Source organism: Furipterus horrens, unplaced genomic scaffold (assembly GCF_987537825.1).
Source record: "Furipterus horrens unplaced genomic scaffold, mFurHor1.1.pri manual_scaffold_2, whole genome shotgun sequence".
NCBI lineage: Eukaryota > Metazoa > Chordata > Mammalia > Chiroptera > Furipteridae > Furipterus > Furipterus horrens.
In genome coordinates, this window is record NW_028327172.1 from 61,444,612 (window position 1) to 61,470,736 (window position 26,125).

General features: G+C 37.4%; 1 protein-coding gene across 3 annotated transcripts in view; it reads left to right on the forward strand.

The window, feature by feature from the left end:
- Positions 1–12,964: 12,964 nt before the first annotated feature.
- The window catches only part of DLG2 (discs large MAGUK scaffold protein 2), a 725,256-nt gene continuing 712,095 nt past the window's right edge, over positions 12,965–26,125 (forward strand). For all 3 annotated transcript variants that reach the window (XM_090265790.1, XM_090265791.1, XM_090265792.1), the window contains exon 1: positions 12,965–13,073. In XM_090265790.1, coding sequence (XP_090121916.1) covers positions 12,969–13,073 — 105 coding nt within the window. In that variant the 5' untranslated portion in view covers positions 12,965–12,968. The remainder of the gene's footprint in view (positions 13,074–26,125) is intronic.

Below are 26,125 nucleotides of genomic sequence, written 5' to 3' on the forward strand. Positions count from 1 at the left end.
TAGAGAGAGGGAAAGGGAGGGAGGAAGAGAGGGAGAGAAACATCAATGTGTGGTTGCCTCTCTCGCACCCCCAACTGGGGACCTGGCCCACAACCCAGGCATGTTTCCTGACTGATAATCAAACCACTGACCTTTTGGTTCGCAGGCTGGTACTCAATCCACTGAGCTACACCAGCCAGAGCTACCCTAGCTGGTTTGGCTCAGTGGATTGAGCGTCGGCCTGCGAGCTAAGTGTCGCTGGTTCAATCTTCCAGTCAGGGCACATCAGAGAAGGAAAACTCTGACTCCAAAAAACCTCCGCTGCCTTGCGGCATACCTCTTCAGGGGAAGGGCTAAGGGAGTAAACCCCGACAGAAAATCCGGAGCCGGAGTCCCTAAGGCGGTTTGACGTTGTAGTCAACACCGGCAACTCCTGCGGCGCACCTGAAGCCAAGCTGTATTGACTCCGTCTTTCCCTTGGATCCTTCAGCTGCGAAGAGAGGGGGGGTCTGCTGCATGGGCAACAGCAGACCCTCCATATCACCCTGCCCAGGCTCTGTAGCTTCAGCTTCACTGGAGAGGACACTCCAGCGTCATCGCAAGATGTCGATTCAACACGGGAGGAGACATATACCGTGTCACTCCCGAGTCGGACTGCACAGCCATTCTCGGCGGTGCAGATAGACTCTTAAGAAGCTACACCATCGTCTCTCGAGACGGACGGCTGCCGACGACACCAGCCAGAGCTAATAAAAGATAATTTTAATCAAGTATTCTTGGAAGTTTTTCATGTTCTGGTTAACAATTCTGCAATGCCTTCATTAAGATCAGATTATCTTTACTTGCCACGTAATTACTTTTCTCCAGGACCACAAGGCTAAAAGTACCATCAAAGCAAATTCACTCAGAAGATTTATTGATTGATTTTTCCCCTCTTGCATTCCCATTACAACAGGAGAAGCCCTAATCACCTTCCTCCTATATTTAATATGCTGTGAGTTTTCAAAAACATCTTAGTGAGGCATCATTGAATGCCACCATGAGGTCCTGAACATTTCAGACCTTGCAAAAGAGCTAAGTGTAAATTACTGTTACATAGATGCAATGAGAAGCTTGGAAGGGAAAGAGGTAAAGTGATACGATGAGATTAACAAAATGGTAATGACAGTAAAAAGATATATGTAGATAAGAAGAATTGAGAGTAATAAAACCTAGATGCAGGTCTGATACAAATATACCATTTATCAATAGTGTAATTTGTGTTCCTGTCATTTAACAATTCTGTGCATCTGTTATCTCCAGTTAGAAATGATAGTGCCGATTCTTGTTATACATGCTCCATATAATTTTTGTGATAATTGAACTCATTCATTCATTCAACAAATATTTATGGAGCATCTATCTCATGTTAGTCACTATGTATGTACAGCATATAATGACAAACAGCTGTTCTCTATCCACAAAGGGGTAGTCTAACAGGGAGTTCAGCAATAATCTGAAAGTCACAGCTTTTTCTATGAAAAGCTATAACAGAATGTCTTGGTCAAGGTTGTGGTTCTCAACTGAATTTGATTTTGTACCAACTCCCCCGACCCCCAAAAAGGTTTCATTTGACAATGTCTTGGAATCTATTTGGTTGCCGCCATTAGGGGAAGAGAGCACTACCGGCATCTAGTGAGTAGATGACAGCATGCTGCTAAGCCTCCTAAGTTCCAATGCACAGTGGAACTCAGAATTGAAGGATAAGTTGGAGAGCATTCTGGAGAAGAGGTGGGAGAAGGTTTGACGCAGAGTACATAGCATGTGTATAGGAACCGACATGAGAATGAGCATCATTATAGCCTAAGTATTGAGAGCAGGCCTGTGGAGCAAGGGCATAGACATGAAATAGAGGGCACAAGAGGGCATTAGAGACAGGAAGAATTAGACAAGGCCAGGCCCAGAGGGTCATGATGAAGTGGATATTTGGGCTTCCTGAGATGAATGCATAGGACTTGAGCAACTGAGTGGAAGGACCTGGGGTTTACTGGGTAAGGACATAAAAGATGAGGAAGTTTGAGGAAGTAGAAAAGAGAAGAACTCAGATTTTGAAGGTGGTAAATCTGAGATGTTTGTGAGATGCCTGAGTGGAGATGACCAGCAGGCAGCAGGATATGCAATTCAGGAGAGAAATCTGGGTCAAGGCTAGAAATGAGGGAGTTATTGGTATACTAATCATGAAATGAGGGAACAGAAACAGTAAAAAGTAAAAGAGAATTTCTAGTTGTGAAAGTGCTTTGTCAACTGAAGTATGCTCTATAAATACAAGAAATTCCTATTATCAACTGTCAAGTGCAATACTTTTCACATCCGTTTATCCATTTATTTAACAAAACTTAATCTGTCTTTTGTTGTGTGCTAAACAATGTGCTGGGGCCTGGGGGTAAACAGATAAATAAGAATGACACCTGCCCTCAGAAAGAACCAAGAAAGTAAGTGGGAGAGAGATAAATTAGAATTTTAATACTGTCCTATTAATGAGTTCATGCAGTGTTCCTTCTGTCAGGAGAGTTCAGGGGAAAAGAGCTGAGGGCTCTTAAAGGGGAAGAACATGAAGAAGACAGACTTGATCTGTCTCATAGTTCTATCCAAGTTAGCCTCAGCCTTAACTCTGGCCTGAGGTTTCTCATGCTGCGATCTAGCGTTCAGTAGAACTGTGTTCAAACACAATGTGATGTCCTGCCTACTTCAGTCAGTTTCCTTCTGATCACTTGCTTTCTCACCCTTATAGTAATGGATTTAGGATTCCAAAGACTCTGCCCAGTGAATGGACTAGCTTTCTACTACAATGACTTGCATTCCTGTAAGTACGATTGACTATGTAGCACAATTCTCTATTGTATGAATTTTGTTATGCTACAGGTCATGTCATGTCCTCTGGAACACTACTGCCTACAATAAAAGGTCATTGGCCCTTTCACTGTGGTATAGTCATGTGAGTCTTGCCCCAACAAAGAAGTGCCATTCTCTCTTAAATACGAGAAAACGGATCAGATGTGAGTTTTTGATAATAAGAACCATGGCCAAATTCACCAGAAATCTTCAAAAATACAGAATAACCTGTACAATACATTAACATACATTTTTGAAATTTTAATAAACTTTTTTCTATTTTAAGCCCAATTAATAACAACATCAAGCAAACACTGAAAGAGTCTGCTTTCCAGGCACTGCTGGTGCTGACTGTACATTTGCTTTGCTGCCTGGGGCAGGCTAGAAAGAAAAAGTAAATCAATAAATTTATTTCAAATTAGTATTAGAACTATGAAGAAAATAAACAGGGTTCAGGAATAAAGAACATTAGGAAGAACACAGACTAGACTAGACTAAAATGTGTTGGTGGTCAGGAAAAGTGAATCTGGAATTTCCTCAATATTTACTAATTTATTGCAAAAGTGTATATTGGATCAAGAACCAAAAGATATAAGTTTATCTTAGTGTTATTACTTACTTTATTATTTAATTATCAATTAATCAAATAAAGGGGAATAGGATGATTTCATGAACACTAAACGCTAATTATGTGTTGAACTCTGCTGTAAAGTTTTACAAATATTAATTCTTGTTTAAACCTCAATAATCCTATGAGATAAGTAACCATTATAATCTCCATTTTACAAATAAACTGAAGTGAAGAGAAACTAAGGGATTTACTTGTCCAAGGTCACATGTCTAGTAAGTGGTGAAGAAAGTTACATTAGCCTCTGTGGACCTATTGCTCTAACTGTAAATTGGAAATAATATCTCCATGGGGGTGAGGGAGTACTACATAAAAAAGCAGTTTTTAAGAAGTGCAAGGGTAGATTTTTATCTTTATCATTTTAATACCAGTTGTAATGTCACTGTTACAGTGATGCAGGTTCTGAATTTTAAATGCAGTGGGGAAGCCAAATATTTTAAGACAAATGAACCTATCCTCAAGAGAGTGTACCATCTTTGTTTAAAATTATTTTTAAGTTTTTAATTATAGTTGACATACAATATTATATTAGTTTCAGGTGCACAGCCCCAGTGATTAGACATCATATAACTTACTGTTATCATCCCATTAAATCTCATCCCCACCCAACCCCACAATCACCACACTGTTCTTCATGTCCTTGAGTTCTTATTTTTTATTTCAATTTCCATTTATTTTTTGCTTATAGAGAATACAATTGATCTTTTTAACATTGATCTTGTGTCCTGCAGCCTTGCTAAAATCATTCATAAATTCTAAAATTTGCTTTAGATTCTGTGTGATTTTCTACATAGATAATTATTTCAAATGTAAAGAAATGTGCTTTTATTTCTTCCTTTACAATATTTATTTCTTTTTCTTGACTTGTTGTGCTATCTAGAATCTCCCAGATAATGCAGAGTAGAAATGTTGAGAAGAGATATCCTTATCTAGTCCTGAACATTTCTTTTTTTTTTTTTTTTTTAATTTTTTTATTTTGGTTTTTCAATTACAGTTGTCCCCTTTTCCCCCAATTTCTCTCCCCCACCCAACCCACCCCCTCTCCCACAATCATATCCCTCCCCGTTGTCCATGTCCATGAGTCTTTCATACAGGCTCTTTAATTAATCCCTTCCCTTACTTATCCCCCTTCTCTCCCTCTCCCCTCCCCCCTATTGACTGCTATTCTGCTCTTTGTTCTATTTAGTTCCTTTGTTTGTGTTGTTCTTTAGTTTCCTGTATTAGGTGATATCATATGGTATTTTTCTTTCTTTGCCTGGCTTATTTCACTAAGCATAATTCTCTCTAGTTCCATCCATGTTGTTGCAAATGGCAGGAGTTCCTTCTTTCTTTCTGCTACATAGTATTCCATTGTGTAAATGTACCACAGCAGCACTGTTTACAATAGCTAAGTGCTGGAAACAACCTAAGTGCCCATCTGTAGATGAGTGGATCAAAAAACTGAACATTTCTTTTTAAACAAAAAGTAAATTTTGGATTTTGTTAAATATTGTTTCTGTGCCTATTGAAATGATCATATGGTCGGCTGGTTATTTTTTCTTTAAAAAAAATTTTAATATGAATTACATTGGGCCATTTCAAATGCTAAATCTAATTGATCATGATTCACTATGCTTTTTATATATTTTTGGATTTACTTTATTAAAATTTCATTTAAATTTTTGAATATATATTCATGAGAGCATTTTGGTATTTGCTTTCCTTGTATTATCTTCATCTGATTTTATACCAGTGTAAATATGACTTCAAAAAAGAGTTGGAAACAATTCTTTCCTTTAATTCTCTGAAAGAGTTTGTGTGTAATTATTATTATTGCTTCCTTATATGTTTGGTAGAATTCACTAGTGAAATGATCTGGGCCTTAAGTTTCTTTGTGGTTTTTAAATACAAATTCAATATATTTAAAAGACATATAGTATGGCTATTTAGGGTTCTTATTTTTCTTGAGTGAGGTTTGGTAGTTTATATCTCTCAAGAAATTCATCCATTTTATCTAAATTGTTAAAATTATTGGCATAAACTTGTTTACAAGATTTTCTTATTAACCTTTTCATGACTGCAGAATCTGTAGTGATCCTTCCTCTAATTCCTGATTTTGATAATTTATTTCTTTTCTTTTTTCTCATTAGCCTTACTAGAGGGTTATCAGCTTTATTGATAATGTTGAGCAACTAAATGATAGTTCCATTGATCTTCTCTTTTCTATAAGCTATAATTATGGATTTTTCTATTTCTCTTTGTTTCTTTGGTCTCTTCAGAAAACCAGCTCTATTTCCTCGATTCAGCAAGTTCTGAAGGGTCTTCCTGGCAATGTGGCCTGGACATTTAAGGTTGTAAGCAAGGCCATCATAGAGACTTAACTGACTTGTTTCCTTTGCTATTCTTTGTTTTCTAATGTCCATTTTTGAAATTCATTGTTTCATGTATTTTTTATAGTTTTTTGTTTGTTTGTTTGTTTGTTTCAGATAGAAGTATAAATCTAAGACCTGTTACTCTTATTTTTACTGGAGGTACAATTGTCAGGAACTTATATGTAAACCAGTCACCAGCAGAAAGAATTCAAATGCAGACCTATCTGGGCATAGCAATACTACCATACAAAAAATACTTTTAGACATTCTAAGGCTTGTATCTAGTTTAGAACATGATGATATTTTTAGATATGACAGACATAGGGCCTAGTGACTGAGTGTTTAACAGGAAAAAAAGGTAGCCATTACGTATCAGGCAGTGTGCAAATAGGAAGAAATATGAACACTGTACTTTGTGGTCAGGGACAAATGTGCATTGAGTGGTAGTTGGAAGGAAACAGAGGGTTGAAATTATATTTACCTTTGCAGTCCCTGTTCCTAGTACAGTGTTTAGTGCATAGTAAAGCTTAATAAATCTTGTTAAATTGAGCTAAAATGAACTAAGTCAAATATTTGATCAGATGAGATTCATTGTGGACCCTACTTGGATGTGAAGGTGAAAGATCTTACAACTTATAAAAGTGATTGGGCATTAGTGCAAAATATATTACATATACTTAATAAAAATCACATGATTATTTAACTTAGTGATGTGGCTGAAATGATTGAGACACCTAAAACCTCCAAACATATATAAAATATACCTGTTTTAAAGAGTGGGGATAAACATATGGAATTTATCACCTCATGAGGTTTATTTTAAGGATAGTTTCACTGAATCTATGCATATTGATGCTGTAAAAATTGGTTAAAGCTAAATTTAGTTAGCATTAAGAATAGGAAATTACTGGTAGACTTTCGGCCAAGATGGAGGCCTAGACTGACACTCTGCATCTCCCTCCACAACTAAGAAGGAATACAATTACTTCAAAACTAGAGACAACTAGAAGTTCCAAAAAATCGAGCTGCATGGAAGTCCAATAAACAAAGACATAAAGAAGAAATACTCATCCAAACAGATAGGAGGGGCAGAGCCAGAATGGAGAGAATGCAATGTGGTGGCAGCGGCAGGCTGGCGAAAGTGCAGTCACATTTTAAAAAGTCAGGAGGGACACCTGGGGAGTGCTCCCAGCACCAGACAAGACTGCGCAGCTATGGTTCCAGTGCTAAGGAAAATAAAGCCTCATTGCTTCTGATTGTGCAGACCAGTGTGGGTTGGGGTGGAGGAAGAAACTACCAGTCTCTCAGCAGAGTCCACTTGTTTAAAGGACCTCATGGTTCTAGCACATCCACAGACCCACCCAGTCTGGGAATGACAGGCAGGACAACAGCTAGAGAGGCAACAGTCCCATATGGAAGTGAGAGAGGTGCCTGGAAAAGGTTCGAGTGCTGAACAAGTGACATTGTTCCCTCTCAGACCCCTCCCCCACATACAGCAGTGCAACATGGTGAAATGGGTCGCCCTATACTGATGAATTCCGAAGGCTCCACCCCGTACAACATAACAGGTGTTACAGCTCTACCTAAGACACAGAAGCAAACAAATCCAGGAGCCTGTCAAGATGAGGAGACAGAGAAGTATGACCCAAAAGAGGGAACGAATCAAGGTTCCAGTGAGAGAACTAAGCAACAAAGAGATAGCCAACCTAATAGATGTAAAGTTCAAAACATTGGTGATAAAGATGCTCACAGGCAAATGCATAAGGGAAGAAGTAAAGGCTATGCTAAATGAAACAAAGGAAAATCCACACAAAACCAATGGTGAAAGGAAAGAAACCGGGGTTCAAATAAATCATTTGGAATATACGGAAGAAAAGAACAGTCAACCAGTGCAGAATGAGGAAACAAGAATTGAAGAAAATGAGGAGAAGCTTAAGAACCTCTGGGACAACTTTAAATGTGCCAACACCCAAACTATGGGGTGCCAGAAAAAGAAGAGGAAGAGCAAGAAATTGAAAGCTTATGTGAGAAAATAATGAAGGAAAACACCCCCAATTTGGCAATGCAAATAGGCATAAAAGTCCAGGAAGCACAGAGAGTTCCAAACAAGCTAGACCCAAAGAAGACCACACCAAGATACATCATAATTAAAATGCCTAAAGTTCAAGATAAAGAGAGAATCTTAAAAGCAGCAAGAGAAAAGCAGAGAGTTGCCTACAAAGGGGTGCCTATAAGACTCTCAGCTGATTTCTCAAGAGAAACTTTGCAGGCAAGAAGGGGCTGGCAAGAGGTATTCAATGTGATGAAAGCAAGGTCTTACAATGAAGATTACTCTATCCAGCAAAGCTGTCATTTAGAATGGAAGGGCAGATAAAGTGCTTCCCAGACAAGGTAAAGTTAAAGGAGTTCATCATCACCAAGCTATTATTATATGAAATGTCAAAGGACTTACTTAAGAAAAAGATCAAAATTATGAACATTAAAATGACCACAAACTCACAACTATCAACAACTGAATCTAAAACATAGGAACAAAATCCAGCTAAGCAAACCAGCATAGGAAGAGAATCATAGGTAGAGGATCATTTGGAAGGTTATCAGCTGGGAGGAGAAAGAGGGAGAAATGGGGAAATGGTGCTGGGATTAAGAAGCATAACTGTTTGGTACAAAATAGACAGGGAGAAGTTAAGAATAACATAGGAAAGGGTGAAGCCACAGAACTTATATGCACGACCCATGGACATGAACAAAGCGGGGTAGGACTGCTGGAGGGAAGAGGGTGTACTGAGCAAAGGGAATCAAAGGGAAAAAAATTGGGACTAATGTAACAACATAATCAATAAAATATACTTAAAAAAGAAAGAATAGGAAATTACTGACTTTTTACTCAAGAATATGTGTAGTCTTGGCTGCAATATAAATCTGAGTGTTAAGTTTTTTTGGTAATGTGTTCCTTCCAAACCAACAAATAAGGACCCACTTTCCCACTCCATGCTTTTGGTCTACCTTTCTTTCCTTGGGAACTTCCCCTATCTATCACTGCATGTCCAGATTTTCCCCACACTTCAAGCTCTAGCCAAGTGCTAAATCTTCCATGAGGCTGCCCTAATTTTCCCAATGGGTGTATTTTTAATTGTTTTATGAAGAGTTTATATCAATGTTTTTATGGAAATTATTCTATTTTAACTTGTCTTTTTGTTATTCATTACTAAATATCATCTCTTCAGTTAGACTTTAAACTTCTTTTTTTTTTAATGTGTTTTATTGATTATAATGTTACATTTGTCCCAATTTCCCTTCCCTCTGCTCCCCTCCACCCGGTGGCCCCCTTCCCCCCAGTTGTCCCCCCCTTTTAGACCATGTCCATTAGTTGTGCATATAGTTCTTCTCAACCTCTCTCTATTCCATTCCCTCCTACCATGATCCTTAATTCCTATATCATCTCCCTCCTCTCCCCGTTCCCCCTCCCTGTTGACCTCCCCCCAATATGTTCCCCATACCTATAGTTCTTTTTCCACTCTTGTTGCCTATTTAGTTTGTCTTTGTTTCAATTCCCTAGCTTCTGTTGTTGTTTCTTGTGATGCAGTTTTCATTTTAGTGTTCATAGTTTTGATCCTCCTTTTCCTAAACCAGTCTCTTTAACATCTCATATAACAGTGGTTTGGATCTAATGAACTCTTTCAGTTTTATTTTGTCCTGGAAACACTTTCTCTGCCCTTCTGTTCTGAATGACAATTTCGCTGAATAGAGTATTCATGGTTGTAGGTTTTTGCTTTTCATTACTTTGAATATTTCTTGCCAGTCTCTTCTTGCCTGCAGGGTCTCCCTTGAGAAGTCATCTGATAGTCTAATTGGGACCCCTTTGTACATAATTCTTTTCTTCTCTCTTGCCACTTTTAAGATTCTCTCTTTATCTTTAACTTTTGACATTTTGATTATAATGTGTCTTGGAGTGGTTCTCCCTGGGTCCAGTTTTTTTGGAACTCTCTGTGCTTCCTGGACCTGCAAGTCTATTTCCTTCCCCAAGTTTGGGAAGTTCTGCTTTATTATACTTTCACTTAATTTTTCAATTTCTAGTTCATCTTCTTCGCCCTCTAGCAAACCAATGATTCTTATGTTGGGCCTTTTATAGCTGTCCCAGAGGTTTCTGATCCTCTCATCCTTGCTTCCCATTTCCTCTCTCTGCACTGGTTGACTGTTTGTTCCTTCTCTATGTTCTGGTTTGTTGATATGAACTCTGGATTTTTTTTCCTCACCATCTGTCTCATATGTGGTTTTGTTCCTTTCATTATGAGTGTTTTTCGATTCTTTCTCATCTTTTTCCAGATCTTTTGTTAATTCTGTAAGCCACCTGATAACAATGGCCCCGAACTGAGCCTCTGACAGGTTTCTTATCTTTTCATCTGTCAGATTCTTCATCTGTTGCCTGGTGAGCTGCGCCACCAGGATTTCTATAGTTGTCTGCCTCATTTTGACAGATGCGTTTTGTTTTCTTGGGCCGGCTATAGGGGGCAATGCCTGTGTACTCGTCACGACCCAGCGACCGGCGCTGATCCGCAACCTATTTCGCAGCCCTGTGGAGCTTTGTGTGGGGGCGGGGGTCCAAGATGGATTCACACAGTTATTCTGCTAGGAGACCGGGATCCGTCCTCCTGCCCTCTGGGCCTCACTGTTCAAGGCGATGTGGTGGCTGCTTTCCCCAGCGTTGGGGTTGCAAGCTGCCGGGGGTTCGACTGCAGCCGGGATTGTCCTCCCTACCGCTGGGATTGTTCTCCCTGCCGCTGTCCCTGGTGCCACCGCAAACAGCACCGCCCACTTTCGCTCTTACCTGCCCAAAGGGCGCCGCTGGTTTATAACTTCATACGTTGGGCTTCCGTGTAGTTTTATTTTCTGGAATTTCTAGTTATCTTTTGTTTTGAAGTAGTTGTATTCCTCTCTAGTTGTAGAGGGAGACCGAGCGTGTCCGTCTAAGCCTCTGTCTTGGCCGGAAGTCTTCAAACTCTTAAACTTCTTAAAGACAGAATCAACATCTACTCTATCCACTTGCGAATACTACAATCAAATGCTATAGCACTTGGGAGATGCTTGATAGATTTGTTGGGTTAATGAATAAATAAATGCATGTATGATTCCAGGGGCATTTTTTATGTAGAGTTTCTACATGCAGAGACTGGATTTTTACTCATCCCCCCCCCCAAAAAAGGAAAGGAGGATCTTTTAGATGCTGCATAATTGAAAGACTAACAGGACCTGATGAATAAGAGATAGAAGAAATTCAAGCATGACAGAAGACCCAGTAACAATGAGCATTTGCTCAAGTAATGTAAAAAGGATTGGCCAGAATTTTGGAGGGTAATTTAGAAAACAACTTTTTATTTTCATGTTCCTTGCTGAGAGAAATACAGAACATTGACTAGTTAAGGAATATTTTCCGGAAGTTGTGAACTGGCTTGTTGACAGCACTTAAGAAAGAAGCATGTGGCTGGAGCAAGTGGGAGACTAGAAGGGCAGGAATGAAGGCAGAGGAGGACCTGTGGGTGTGAGCTGAACAGAAGAACATCGTGAATGAGAAGAAAAGCTTTATTACATTGATATTGAAAAACAAACTGTCTAATGGCAATAGCCTTCTGGTGTGTATTCATGAAACATTAAGGAAAAACAATCTCCTTACATATTATACCAGGTAGAAATTTTAAAAGGTCAATTCTACTTGCACACTCTTCAATTCAAAATTGAAAGTAATTGAGATGAGAGGGAAACTTTGCTGGTATCAACCTTTGAAATTTTCACATCCAAGGTCATTGGTAGGAGCTAATCCACCATCACCAGGGTACAAATGCAGAAAAACTAGGTAACCCAAATCATGGAGCTCTTCTAAAAATAATTCAGCAAAAATTCTTCATTTATGTTATCAAACTGTACCTTGCTTTATACTCCTTGGATTTTCTAGGTCGATTAAAAGCATGATTTATTCATTATATTGTGCATTGCTCTCAGTTTACCCCTCACCTCTGGAAATGCTTGAAAAAATATCCCCACTGTTAGCTTTTTAACTGGCCCTGAGAGTATGGATTCCTTTGGAACTTCTAAATGCTTAGGACCTTATGAGCTACATTAACTCCACTTCGACAATCCCACAGATAGTGTAGGGAGGTAGTGGAGCCTCACCTTATTTTGTGAACTCCTGCCTTAGGTGAAGGAAGACTCAGAATATGTTGCTATATTCTGCTGTTCATATATATATATATATATATATATATATATATATATATATATTTTTTTTTTTTTTTTTTTTTTTAGTGCTTACTAGGATTTTATTGTCCAGGGCACTCTCAGGTCCCAGGAATATTTAAATGTTCAATTCTCCTGATATTGTTTATGTAAATTATACCTAGAACAAGAAATAAATGTGACTTTTATCTAACACATAAGACAACATGAAGGTCTTCTAATTGCTCTTTAATTTTAAGATAGTCAATGGACTGCATTTTATACTCAAGAACCTTCTGTCTAGTCTTTAGAGATACTCCCAGGTAAACAACTTCATGGTTAATAAGACCAGTAATACTCTGTAGATGAAAAATATATCTCATCCAGATCTTAACTGAGAAGAGAACTGGGCATATTCAATGACACTGGGAGAATGCATGTATATAATTGTACTTTTCACACAGCAGAAAGTGCAGACACCTGCATATGTATGTACATGTATGTGTGTATAACACACTGCCTTCAAGCTAACACACTTTGCACAAGCTACTCAAATGCTACCTCCGTTGCCTGTCACCGAAATCTTCTGCTGGAAACATTTTTTCACATCTCTCTCCCTCCCACTTCTCTCATCCCACACACTTATGGTATGTGCAGTTTCGCTAGACCCATGTAAAGGCAGGGAAACATTGATGGGATTGCTTTTCACAAGTGTGGGAACAAAAATCCTTCCCAATGAAAACGTCTGTCTCTGTTCAAGTCATGCCCAGTTATCCCCCAAAAGAAATGTTCTCATTAACTTTTTTTTTAAGTCTTAAGATAGCAGTTTGTGTAGCAGATCTAATTAAGAAGTTTATGTAACAGATCTGCAGGGTTTTTCCATTCAACTTGGTTCTTTGAGCTCAGTTTGAGTGTTACTAGCTTTCACCATGCAACGGCCAAGTGCTTCCCGGGCTGAAAATTATCAGCTTTTGTGGGATACTATTGCTTCCTTAAAACAATGTGAGCAAGCTATGCAACATGCATTCATTCCGGTAAGGAGAATTTTTTTCTTTTTATATTTCTAGGGATTTTTAAAATTTTTATGATTTTTTTCTGGCATAGCTCTGGATAAATGGCATGTAGTATATTCACTTAAAGATATGGTATTCTTTTTTGTACTTCTTGTTTGGGATAAATGTATGTCTGTTTTTCATTTATTTTTTTGCTCTGTATGAAATCTGAATTTTTAATGTGGTCTAACATTAATTGGTGAAAAAGAGTAACAGTGGTCAACAAATTTATCCCACTGAAGTTGGTAGTTTCTAATAGTAAGATGTATTAAAGAAATAGCACAAGATTGATATTCCTCATATTAAAATTTAAAACAGATTTCAGTGTGTGCATCCTGGTTGGTTCCAATGACTTCACTGTTTTGCAGATAGAACAAGAAGCCAAAAGTTAGTTCTTAAATTTCAGTTATTTCCCTATCCAAGTAAAACCTACCATAAAACCTCTCTTAAAAATTGTAATTGTTCCTTCAGTAAGGTAGTGAGACACTACTTAGAGATTTATAACAATGGCTGATAGAAGTGTATAGATATATAAAGTGATTTAATAAGTCAGTGTTATGTTTTATATTGCACAAATAATGTGTGTGCTTATAATTATCCAACCACAGGAATATTTGATAGGTTGAGTTGAGGTAAATGGGACTTGGAAGAAGAGTATTAAAATATTTAATTTTTAATTAGATCTATTTTAAAAGATTAAGATAATCTATTAAGTATAAGAGAACACTATTGGAAATTAACCTCTGATAAAAATTTATTTCGAATCCCTCAAGAAAAACATTTTTCTGACATAAAAACTCAAGAGATGTGCTCCTTTTGGTAGTTAGAATAAATCTTTAAAGTTCAAGTTATTTTCAGTGACTTGTTAGATGCCATTATATTTTTCTCTGTAACTTGGAATTATGTAAATGTTTCAAAGACTGTACTATATTTAAAGTTCTTCTCTTTGAATACTATTTTCTATTCGGATCTCTCTAAATTGATCTTGAATGTTAAAGTCATTAAACATATACTTTTTGCAAGAACTTTAAAAACTAATGGTGGGAAACTCTCTAAATCAGATTAAATTATAATGATTTTAAAATACATTGAACCAGAATCTGATGTGTATAATCTGCTTCTATCTTTATTAACTTCTTCTTGCTTTATTTCATCAAGAAGAGGATGATACTTCTTGTGAAGCTCAAGTATCTCCTCCTTCATGAAGCCCATTATTAAAATATTACTATCAGTTGAGGATAATTCTGTTTAAATTGAGCCTAAATTTATTTCTTTGTCTGAGTATATAAATTAGATATCAGAAAATGGACCCCATTTATTCTGTCTGTTATCCACTTTTTAACCTAGTGATACATATTTCATAAACACATTTATACACACACATACACATACATGGATAGATGGCATTTTTACATAATAATACCATTATTTAGAATATCCAAGTAAATCCTAAAAATACACATCATTACCATGCTGTATTAAGCATATTAAGGAAATGACAAACTATATTGACTCAATCAATTTGCCTTCTTTAAAATAAACCTAGTTTTATTTTTTTAAATACTTTGAAATGAATTATGTGTAGAAAGTATAGACACACACTGACATAGCTAATCTTAGGAAAACTGACCTGAAAACTTCACAAGTAGGTAAATGCTGTCTGTGCAGATCCCCTTTGATAATCTAGACCATTCCTTCCACACACAATAAGCTATAGATCACAAATGATTTCTCAGTCCTTGCAGTTCTATGGATTACTAATAAATCTGACTTAAAATCTCAATTATAATACAATCACCCCATGTAGCCTAGATTCCACAAAGCAGCTCATATAGTGTACTTCCCTAAATGGTCAGCAGAAAGAAGGAAAACAAACTATGAAGTCTTTCAAAATTTCACTATTTGATTTCACATAATACATAATGTCCAATAATGATGAAATGGAGATCAAATTTGGATCTTAAACAGGTTGGTCTACTTGACCAAAGAACAACACAGAATTTCCCAAATCCTTAACAAAAGTGTCAACCAACACAAGCTCCTAAATATTTATTGAATGAAAGTTTTTTTAAAAGCTCTTAAATGAAGTGCCATAAATTCATTCCATCACTGAAGCTATAAGAGCATTTTTATAGACAGTCAGTATCTTTGGGTATCAGGCAAATCAGAAAATCAAATGTTGTTGGTGTCTTATTATGTGAGTTGATATGCTTATAAGAACAGTCCCATAATTTGTATTTCTTTTCATAGAGACTGAGCTGTGTTTCCATTCACTTCATTCACATTTTATTGAGCCCCTGCTATGTTCGAAGCATGGTACTAGGTGTAGGATAGGGACCTGAAGGTATGCTTAAACTTCTTTGTGACACCATCACATTGAAAGAAAGACTGCATTATCCCTTGGCTGAATTGTGCCCCACTGTCTCTTACTGCAATGTATAAAGTTGATTTTCCATCATTGGATTTGGTTTAATGTTAAGTGTCATCAAGCTTGCCAAACACTGGAGGAGATGTGATAACTAAACCAGGAGAACCCCTGATAAAACCTACATGTAATCCTGCCCACAAGAAATTTTCAAGTGAATGCATAAATCACTTTAACACCAGCTACAAAGTGTTGAATACCTTAAGTACCCATTAATTACAATAAAAATTAAGGATAGGGGCAAGCTTCATGGAAGGGTATCTCAGCTGGGTTTTGAAGGTTAAGAAGAATTTTTATATGCAGTGATGATGGAGGAAGAAACCATTCAAAGTTGAGAAAGCAGTAAAGGCACTTACTAATTGTGTAAATGTGGCCATTTTTTCACCTGTTCATTCATTCAATTAATATTTATTAAATGCCTTATGTAGTTGATATTGTAATACGTCTTGGCTTATAGCAATAACTAAATGAGCTAAAATGATGTCCTGAGGGCACTTATATTTTAGTAAAAGAAACAAACATTATATATATATATATACACACTTGAATACTATCTTGTGAGGGTTGTTCATGGCATTTCTCACAATTGCAATTCAATATTCTGCATATACATTCACAAATACACATCTATTATCAGAATAGCATAACAGCTCTAGATATTTTGCAAAGCCACTACAGACAAAACAACACACTCTTTCCCAAATATTTTGTAATCTTAAAATACAAGTTGCTTTCTTTAGCCAACAATTGGTACATCCTGTCTGACACATCCTGGGTTTGGTACTTTTAGTATAAAAGTGATAGTATTTATTGAACATCTATTTTATGTCATGTGCTGTTCCAAGCATTTCAAATATTATTTTACTCTCCAACAAATCTCTAATATGGGCATTATTATCTCCTTTTTTACAAAGTTTACAGAGGATAAGTAATTTTCCCCTAATTTCATAACTAATACATGGAAAGACCAGGTCTTGAAAATAGTTATCTGACACCCAGACCATTGTCTTAAAAGGGTTTACTAGAATAAGAAGAAAACCACTGAAACAAAAAAGAATGTAACCAGTATGAAAGGAGAAGTAATCAAGGGATGTACAAACCACAGTACATGCAGCAAGGTGGAAGTGGTCCATCTGCTTGGAATGGAGGAGAAGGATGATTAAGAAAGACTGAAAAGGGAAAAGACAAAAAGAGATATTGATATGGTTTTAAAATAAGGGCTTATCAAGTGAAAAAGGTGAGGTGGGAAGAAACAGTATGTGCAAAGGCACTGAGTCATGAAAGAACATATGAAATTAGAACTAGTTATCAGCTTTCCCCAAGTCCTCATATTCCTTTTTGAGCATTAGGTTGGAAAGCCAGAAACAACAAGGATTAGAGTTGGGTAAATTATTTTAGGTCAGATATTCTGCAGGTCAACCACAAGTAAAGCAATGAAAATACAGGCCCAGACTAAGGCACCGAAGCTATAGAAGAGAATCTCCAGTGGAGAAAGAAACGACTCCCAGACACCTGTCTTCATTACCCCCACTGTGCATGGCCTGGCCCATAGGTTAACACCTATCTTTGCCAGGGACTGACATATGCACAGTAAAGCTGAGAAAGCTTGTGCACAAATATAAAAGAATGAAGCAAGAGTAGAAAGAGAAAAGGAGATGAGAAACCACATGGTCCCCAAGAAAGATACTGAGAGACTTGAATCTGACAGGAACAGCAAGTGAGAGACTGAGAGCAGCTGGATTGTGGCTTCCTGGGTCCTGCAGAATCCCCAGTTCTTAGTTTCTATTCATCAGGTGGCTAACCTGCCATGCTTCCTGCCCTTTTAACCTGGTAAGTTCAAATTTTGCTTAAGTCTATGCAAGTGTCTTTCTATTCTCTGCAATCAGAGAACCTTAACTAAGACAGGGGCCAGCTTGTGACTAGTAGTCCAGGAACAGGATCCAGCTCTACAAGAAAGGGCAGAACAAGAGTTGCAGAGAAAAGTGCACAGATCTCCCGAGTCCACTGGGCTTCAAGGTGAAGTTCCCTCCTTTAGGGCTTCATTCACAGCCCCTTCCACAAGACTTTCATCACAAGTCATAACCAGATGGTCTGCCTTCTCCCTCATTATTTCAACCCTGATTAATGCTCTCTGAAGAAAAAGAAGAGTAGAGAACCTACTTACATATACTTTAATCTACACGTTCTTATTTAATTATCCTGATACCAATAAGAAATAGCCCCAATATTCTTATCTTCATTTTTGAGGATCAGTGAAATCAGATACCTTATAGGTACCTTGTTTAAAATCATATAGGTGTTAAAACCAGGAAAGAACCCAGAACTCCTGGCCCGAATTTCACTTGCCTTCACACTCACCATAGTCCTTTGCCCCTATATCTCTTGTGATATTTCTCTGCTTTGTATTATAAGCATTTGAAGGGTTTCTCTTATTTGCACATGACATTGTACAGTCCTTTCAGGGACAAACCATGTGCTTCATCTTCTTAGCTTCTGCATCCCAAGTATAGTATCTTAACTACCATGTTTCCTAAATAAATCTGTATGGACTGATTAATAGTTAAAATGTGAGCTTAGGCAGAACTGAGGTAATGAGGAAATACTATTTTCTGTCTCAAATACATCCTTGAAGCCTGCCTGTCTCCTCAGCTGCAGTGTCACTTCCGCAGACCCAGCCTCCAGTCCCTAGATGTCGAGTCTGAACTGTTGTAAGCTTAGGTCAGCTCTAAATAGAATTTGTTCAGTGATGAGATTTAGTTCTAGTTCATGGTGTTCCGAGTCTGTTTGTCCTTTCTGGATTCTAAATATTACTTGACTCATCATTCTCAATCATGTTGGATTCATTTCTCTATTTTATTCTTCTTGGCCTTGCTTTGGATTTTTGTCTAGTAATACCCCAACTTTTAGTCAATTTCCTTCAGAAGAATATGAACAAGGCTATTAACGGAATTTCTATTAGTAAGGAATAAAGATGACACATTCTATAGAGATGTTCAACCTCATGGGGGGAAAATAACTACACCAGAAGTGACCTGAATAATTGCAACAGCCTGGAACTGCACAAACATTTGCAGATTTCTGGTAAAAGGAATGGAATTGTCACTTTTGTTGTTGAACAAAAGGCAAGAGCTTGTTATCTTTTTATTTTCTTCCTTTGTGTGATTTGCATTTTCTTTGACTGCTGGTCTTGTGATTCCTGTGCATAAGCATCTGGAGTCCATGAAAAAGTAATGCCAGGTGCAGATGCCTTCTCTTTATTACAGTATTGCTCATTGTAAAATGCTTGTGTTGACTCATCAAAATGAAGTATTAACAAAGATATATATTACTGTACAACAATGTAAAGCCCCTTCTCTGATACTCCCATCTTTTCTCACCCACTCCAGAAATTGCGAAACTAAAACACAAAACATTTTTGTTACAGAATAGAAAAATAGTTGTTCAGAGTTAATAATGCAACTTTGCCAGGTAGCAAGGCAGGTTTTAATATCCCTATATTATTTATTTAAAAAAAATTGAAGTTCAAAAAGTTGAAGTGGCTGGAATCAGAAGTGGTTAAGTAGTAAGTTATAATGTAGTAAGATTAGAACCTCAGTCTAGTGCACTTTTGCTGAGTCAGAATTTTAATTACTTGAAAGGTCTAGATCTAAATCCTTGCTCTACCACTTGCCATCTTGGGCAAATTGCTGAACTTCTGTAAGCCTCAGTTTCATCCTCTATAACATTTTATATTATACAAATCTCTTCTGGGTTGTTTGCAGTTTTAAAGATACTGTGAGTTAAACCCTTAGCATAACAGCTAACTAAAGAAAGTGCCCATAAGTGTTGCCATTACTAATGTTGCTAATTTTTAATATTATCCTAAATGTATCCTTTTATAAATTGAATAGTGTTTTATATATAAACTCATTTGCTTATCAAAGAAGCGCATGAGGATGATTAAGTAATAATTTATAATGTCCATTTATACATGAACTGGAAGCTTCAGAGAAGTTATATTAATTGGCTAAGAGCATCATATACCTGAAGAGAAGTGTCTTAAAGCCAATCAGATGACCCAAATCCTAAACTCTTTCTATCACACTTTTTATTATATTTAAAATTAGGTTAGTGTTAAAGTCAGGTATCATCCAGTCCTTTTTGATAGTTGGATACAACCTTAGAAATAATAGAGAGTTAAGTGACCTGACCAAATTCTGTAAAGGCACAGCCGACTCTAGAAGCCTCATCTGCTAACCCCAATTGTAGGGCTAGAAAGTGCTCATCCTAAAACATAAAAGCATAACATACAAATGCTTCTGTCGAGTCTGTGAAGAAAGGTTTCAAACATTATATTTATAAGGAAGTTATCTTCTTTCCAGTTTATTTAGGAAATTCTTTATAAAGCAAATAAAGGTTCTAATGTGTTCAAGTTTACAATTCCAGTGGGCAGAATGTCAAAGAGAACAGAAGTGAGTCAGCCTGACAACCATAATTCTGCTTTCCAACTTGTGACAAGTCCCTGTGCTACAGAAAACATCTCCCCTCTGCTTTCTTCCTCTTCCGTTCATTCTTCTCTCTTATTATTTTCCTCTCTCTTTTCTAGCCCACAGTAACAGATAATATTCCTCTATCCTTACTCTGAAACATACAGTTGTAGCATTATCCTGGGCTCAGTAGGAGATAAATTGGCAAACAGAACCCTTGTTTTGCAGAATAACTGAGGGTAAGAAAGCCATTGGAAAACTGAGAAACCATGACCAACATACACACTGCCACTCTGAGAAGCTAGAGCTGCTGTGGGGCTAGGAACTGCTTGGCATTTTGGATCCAGAAATGTGTAGGCTCTTGGCTGTAGAACAAAGAGTTTATTGCCTGGTCAATGACAGCACAAAAACACATCTGCAGAATATATTCCTTGGTACCAGCAAATGCTAGCAGTATTTGGCCAACCCCCATTTTTCTAGTCCCCATTCATTTCTCCTTTTTACTTATTCTTTCTCAATGTTTTTCTTATTGAAAATAACTCCAAATATAACATTAATTTTGAAGAAAACTGGTAAAATAGAGATTGATTGACTTACAAATGTTGTGAAAATTTAAAATAGGGAAAATGGAACTGAAATGTTCTTTACTATGTTCAAACCTAGCCCAGTTGCCCTCTCTTAGAGGCAGGTCTTGAAACATCTTCCAGATCCAACATTGGTGTGAGCATGTTACAGATTACTAATGGTTAAACAGTAAACTAAACACACCTCTTCTTGGTCTCTCTTCCTAACATTTCCTCTTATACAAAGGAATCATTCTAGATATGAAATGTTTTAAGACTTTCTCCGTGGCTTAGTCTACTATGTCTTAAGCTATGAGTATATGAACTGGTATTACATTATGGTTGATAGAGGACAAAATGAAAGCTTATTTTAAATGTTAGAAAACTTTTTCTGAAGATAAGGCTAAAGAACATGGAGAAAGGCAAGATAGAAGACAGAGATTGATAATTCTCTGCTTCACTTTACATCTTTTTAAAACTCTTGTTTATTCTGTTACAGTTGTCCCAATTTCTCCCCCTTGGTCCCCCTCCACCCAGCCCACCTCCCACTCCCACAGTCAGTCCCTACATTATTGTCCGTGTCCATGGGTCATTCATAATGTTCTTTGACTAATCCCCTCGCCTTCTTTCCATCATTCCCCCTTCCTCATCCCCTCTGGCAGCTGTCAATCTGTTCCATGTTTCCATGTATCTGGTTCTGTTTTGCTCATTAGTTTATTTTGTTCATTAGATTCCTCTTATAAGTGAAATCATATGGTATTGTCTTTCACCAACTGATTTATTTATTTTCTTTCTGCTGCATAGTATTCCATTGTGACTCCTTCATATAGAAGGTAATTTTTTGTTACTAATTTCATGGTTTTGAGTCCATAAAATTAACTGATTCATAAGCAAAACAAAATATAGGCTATAAGCATAGAACAGTAGAATCACAAATGGATTTTAGGTGCCCTTCTCAGACATATAGAACCTCATCTTTTAGCCAATTAATAAGAAACCACTTTATATGCCATTTTTTAAATGTTAATTTTGTCTTATTTATGCTGGCCTTTAAGATGTTATGTCTTCTAACTTTCTGTATCTGAATATAAAAGCAGAGATCATTTCTTTCTGGGAGGAAGAGTTGCATAGCATCCCTGCTTTCTTTCTAGTATTTCCCAGCAGGAAAAATTTATGAGTGAAATCAGATTCTTGATGAGACATAGATTCTTATAGGTCGTTATTTACACTCTTTAGTCCTCAAATACAGAAATAAAGGGGGAGGCTCGGTGACTTGGCTTTCACCTGGTTACTCTACTTGCTTGGTCTAAAACTGAGATTTCCTGATTCCTAGTCCAGTCATCTTTCTAACAGGGACATAATCCCTCAACTGGACTGTGGTTACTACTAGGGAGATGGGCTGCCGGAATCTTAATAGCCGTGTAGCAACTACTTGAGATATCAGCTTGACTCCATTATAAATAATGGAAACATTATTTTTTGTTAAAAATATATGTTTATGAATTAAAATAAAACTATATATATTTTTATGATAAAGCATGAGGCTTCAAATAAATGTCTAGTTTTAGATGGGTCTTTTGTGATACATCTTCTGAAATGTTTGATAAATGCTTAGGATAACATCTTGCTTTTTTTTTTTTTTTTTTTTTTTGGTCTTTGAGTTCTTAGATTTCCACCAAATCCTATGCTGCCTCTTACCTCTCCAACTTCTGAAATATACAGTGGAAGAATAGGTTGGTGTGGGCAGCTAATTGCAGTTATCTTTCTTGCTCCACACAGGGTGGTGACACAACAAAAATGGGGATTTGTTGTTAAAAAGAATGAGCCTTTCCTCCACTAGTATTAATCTGGTGAGCTTGAGCAAGTTGTGTTGTAGATTCATGCCTTATTTTACTTATCTGTATAATGATCATAACTGCAGCATGTAATTCATAGGCTTGTAGTCAACAAAACCAGGCAGTGTGTTACAAGAGCTAGTTACCAAAGAGCAGCATGAAATTGCCCCTTCCTATCCATGTGATCTAATCCAGTGATGCATGTTTTCTCATGTATCCTATTTCTTGTTGCTATGGCTTTCATTCCAGAGGTTTAAAAACCTAGTAGCAAATATCTTTGAATATATTGTACACCATGCACTTTTAGGAGTATACCTGGGAGTGGCTGGTGAGGAAATGAAGTAATATGAGGGGTCTGCCCTCAAGACATTTAACTTTTGAGCAAGAAGATAAAATCATCACATATGAACCCCTTAGCCATCAACATCTTTAAGAACAGAAGGAAACGTTCAGTAGGAATGTCAAGGCTTGGTGCTTTCACATAACTTCTGTCCTTTAATGTTTATAATTCATCGTGAACCAAAGTGGTATAAAGATAGATAGATGGAAACTTGCATTGAGGATTAAGGAAACTTCCATGGAGAGTCTGGGACTTGAGATTGTCATTGCAGGATGGATAGAATTTTGTTGTGTAGATAGGAGAGGGGACCATGATTGATTCAGGATGTAGAGAAGGGAGAAAGGTAAACAGTGATCTTATAGTAGGCAAGCAAGCTTTATGCTTGGAGTAGTGAGAACCCTGTCCTGATGGAAGAAAAGAAGGAGACAGAAGGAAACTAAATAGCAATTATTTATTGGTCCATGTGATACAGAATTAAATACATTCCACCTTAGTCGGATGAACCAGGTTATTGACAGGTTGCTCGCAATTCTGGTACCTATGTCTGGAAAATACAACTGTACTGCTGATATATTAGCTCTTTGATGGCTTAGCAAAAAGGAACAGATGGTATCTGCATGGATCTTTCCAGGAAAGCGCCACATGGAGTGAATCAGTGAATTAAGTAAGTACGGTTATTGTGGCATGGGGCATATTGACTAAATCACGTCTGAGACTTGAACTAATGACTCCATTTTTTATGTAATCTTCAGAGACTACTTGCACAAATAAAGCAGTTAAGTTTATAAAAGCTCAGTGTGGATCAGTGGGATTTATGGTATCATGGAAAAAATGGGGAAAAACAAAGAATTCAGAATTGACTGATCTGAGTTTGAATCCCAGCTCTGCTTCTTTCACTGAATCCCTTTGAGCCTCTGTTTACTTATCTATAGACAAGGGAAAATTCCATAAGCCTTTCAGGAGTTCTGTGAGGAGTAAACAAGAAAACACAGGTTTAAAAGGTTCCCATATTTTCTGTCGCGCTGTGGGTGCTTGCTCAATCAATGCTAGTTCCCTTTCTTCTTCCTATGAGAATTAAATAATCTAATGTGTGTGGGAACAATTTATAAATTATAAGACATGTTATCAGTGGTCAATCTAATATAATTATCAATTTGAATTTCAGTGATGATGTGCAGACCTAGTTTTGGTGAGTTTTTATTTCAGCCTTATTTTCTAAGTGCAAAGAGGTATGTGCTAACGGTACAGGACAGAGGTCTAAAGAGTCTTTGTAACTAAGTGTACAAGCAATTTTTCTCTCTTGTTTCAAAAGGGATGGATTCTAGAGAAAATATACAGTAAAGAAAACTCTCTTTGGTTCTGTATCTCCAGTTTCTATGCCTCCTTCTCTAGACTGCCCCATCTTTTCTGCACTGGGGATAAAGAAGTGCACAACTCAGCCTAACTGAGGTCCTCAAGATATCATCCATTTTCTGAAACATATCACACTGCCTTGTATTTTAAAGGAGGCTCAAGCAGACATGTTAACACTTGAATCCAAAGGGAAGAAGTGCTCATGGTGGGTTTTCAAATATCAGTGAGAGAATATGTGTTGATGAGAGCAGGCTTCTGGGTACATATGAAACCTAAATAGGGAGGCAAAGCAACTGTTTTGCAGTTGTTAAGTTACCCACATAGGCACAGGCAACAGTGTGGCGATAGCTAGAGAGAAAGGGAGGTTGGGGGTGGGTGGACATGGGCAAAGGGCGGAAAAATGGGGCTGGAGAGAGACTCTGCTTGAGGCAATAGGCACATGATGCAGTGCGCAAATGGTGTTTTGTTGAGTTTCATGCTCGAAACATGTATGATCTTGTGAGCCTATATCACCCCAATAAATGCAGTTGTAAATATAAATACATACATACATACATACATAAAATATATAAGTCTTTTTAAAAAGTCACCCTCTTTGGAATCAGGCTGATAGGTTTGACACTTGGGCCTGCTATTACCAGCTGGATAGCCCTGGGAAAAATACTTAATATCTCTGTGCCTCAGCTTTCTGTAAAATGAGAATATATTATATTTATTATTAAGTGAGTTCAGGTAAGCAGAATTGGATCAAGTTCAAGCCAAACATGAATCAAACTTTCTTCTTATTTTCTGATATAAACTGGTGGTAGCTAATCATCTATGCCTTTTGTTAGGTGCTAGGGAGAGGGACCAAGGTGTTAGCTTCCTCCAGAATTGCTCCCTTGAGATATCCTGCCATAGCCATTAACCTGTTGGTAAGCCTGTCTAACCAAAGCTTCAGTATGCACCCTGTTTGCTCACCCACCCATCAGTTATTGCCTCAGGGTCCTCGCCTGTGACATGGGGCCCTATGTCATTGCAGGGTAAGGGTGAACCAGGTGACAGGCCACAACCCCTTGGTGCTACTATCGGTGGTAACTCAAAGCAATACTGTACTGAATTACACCACGTGGTTGGTCTTTTGGAGACAGAACATGAGAAGTAGAAAATCCAGGAAAGCAAAAATAACCACAGTGATAAGTAACGTAGCCTTAGCTCTAATGCACTTCACATGCATCATTTCTCCAGCTAACTTCTTGGGAAATAGGTTAACTGGAAAATAACATTGTCCCATTTTTTTCAAGTGGTTTGCAAGAGATTAAGGGACCTAGAAACCATCTGAGAATTTGGGAATTGAATCTGAGTCAGTATGGTGAGAAATTTCTCTTCAGACTGTGAAAGAGAAACTAACAACTTTCAGGGCAGAAAATAACTGCATTTTCATCCTGGTAGCCTGGAAAAACTCAGGAGCAAGAATCAGGAGATGTGGGCAACTGCCAGCATGGGTGCAGGGGCTAGAAAGACATGGACTTGAGACCTGGGTGTGGTACCTCTCAGATTTGTGACCTTAGGCAAGTGACTAAGCCACTTTGATCCTTCCCTCGCCCGCCCCTTTAAAAAACTTTTTCTTTAAAAAAAATGGAAACAATAATAATATTTTCCTTAGAACATTTTGAGAATTAAATGCATTGATGCATCTTCAGTATTTATCCCAGTCCCTGGAACATAATAATCATTCAATAAAGGCTTAATATTTTATTTTTGTTATTCTTATTATTATCCTGTCTTCAGTTTTTATTCTAAATAATTGTGAGATCTGGGATATGTCACTTTCTTTCTCTCTCCCCATTTCATATTTGTAAAATGAAAAGGTAGAATTAAATGATCATTAAGGTCCCGGCTTTAAAGTTTTATGGTTCTAGGGTATATTCTCCGTATTTTGTTTTTCTTCTCTCACACAACTGTCAATAAAAATGTGCTTAATCAGTCATTTTCCAAAGATTTCCTTTGGCGCTTACTGAAAAAAAACCTGATTCAGTCAGCCTGGGCGTACCTGTGTCATTAGACTTCTCC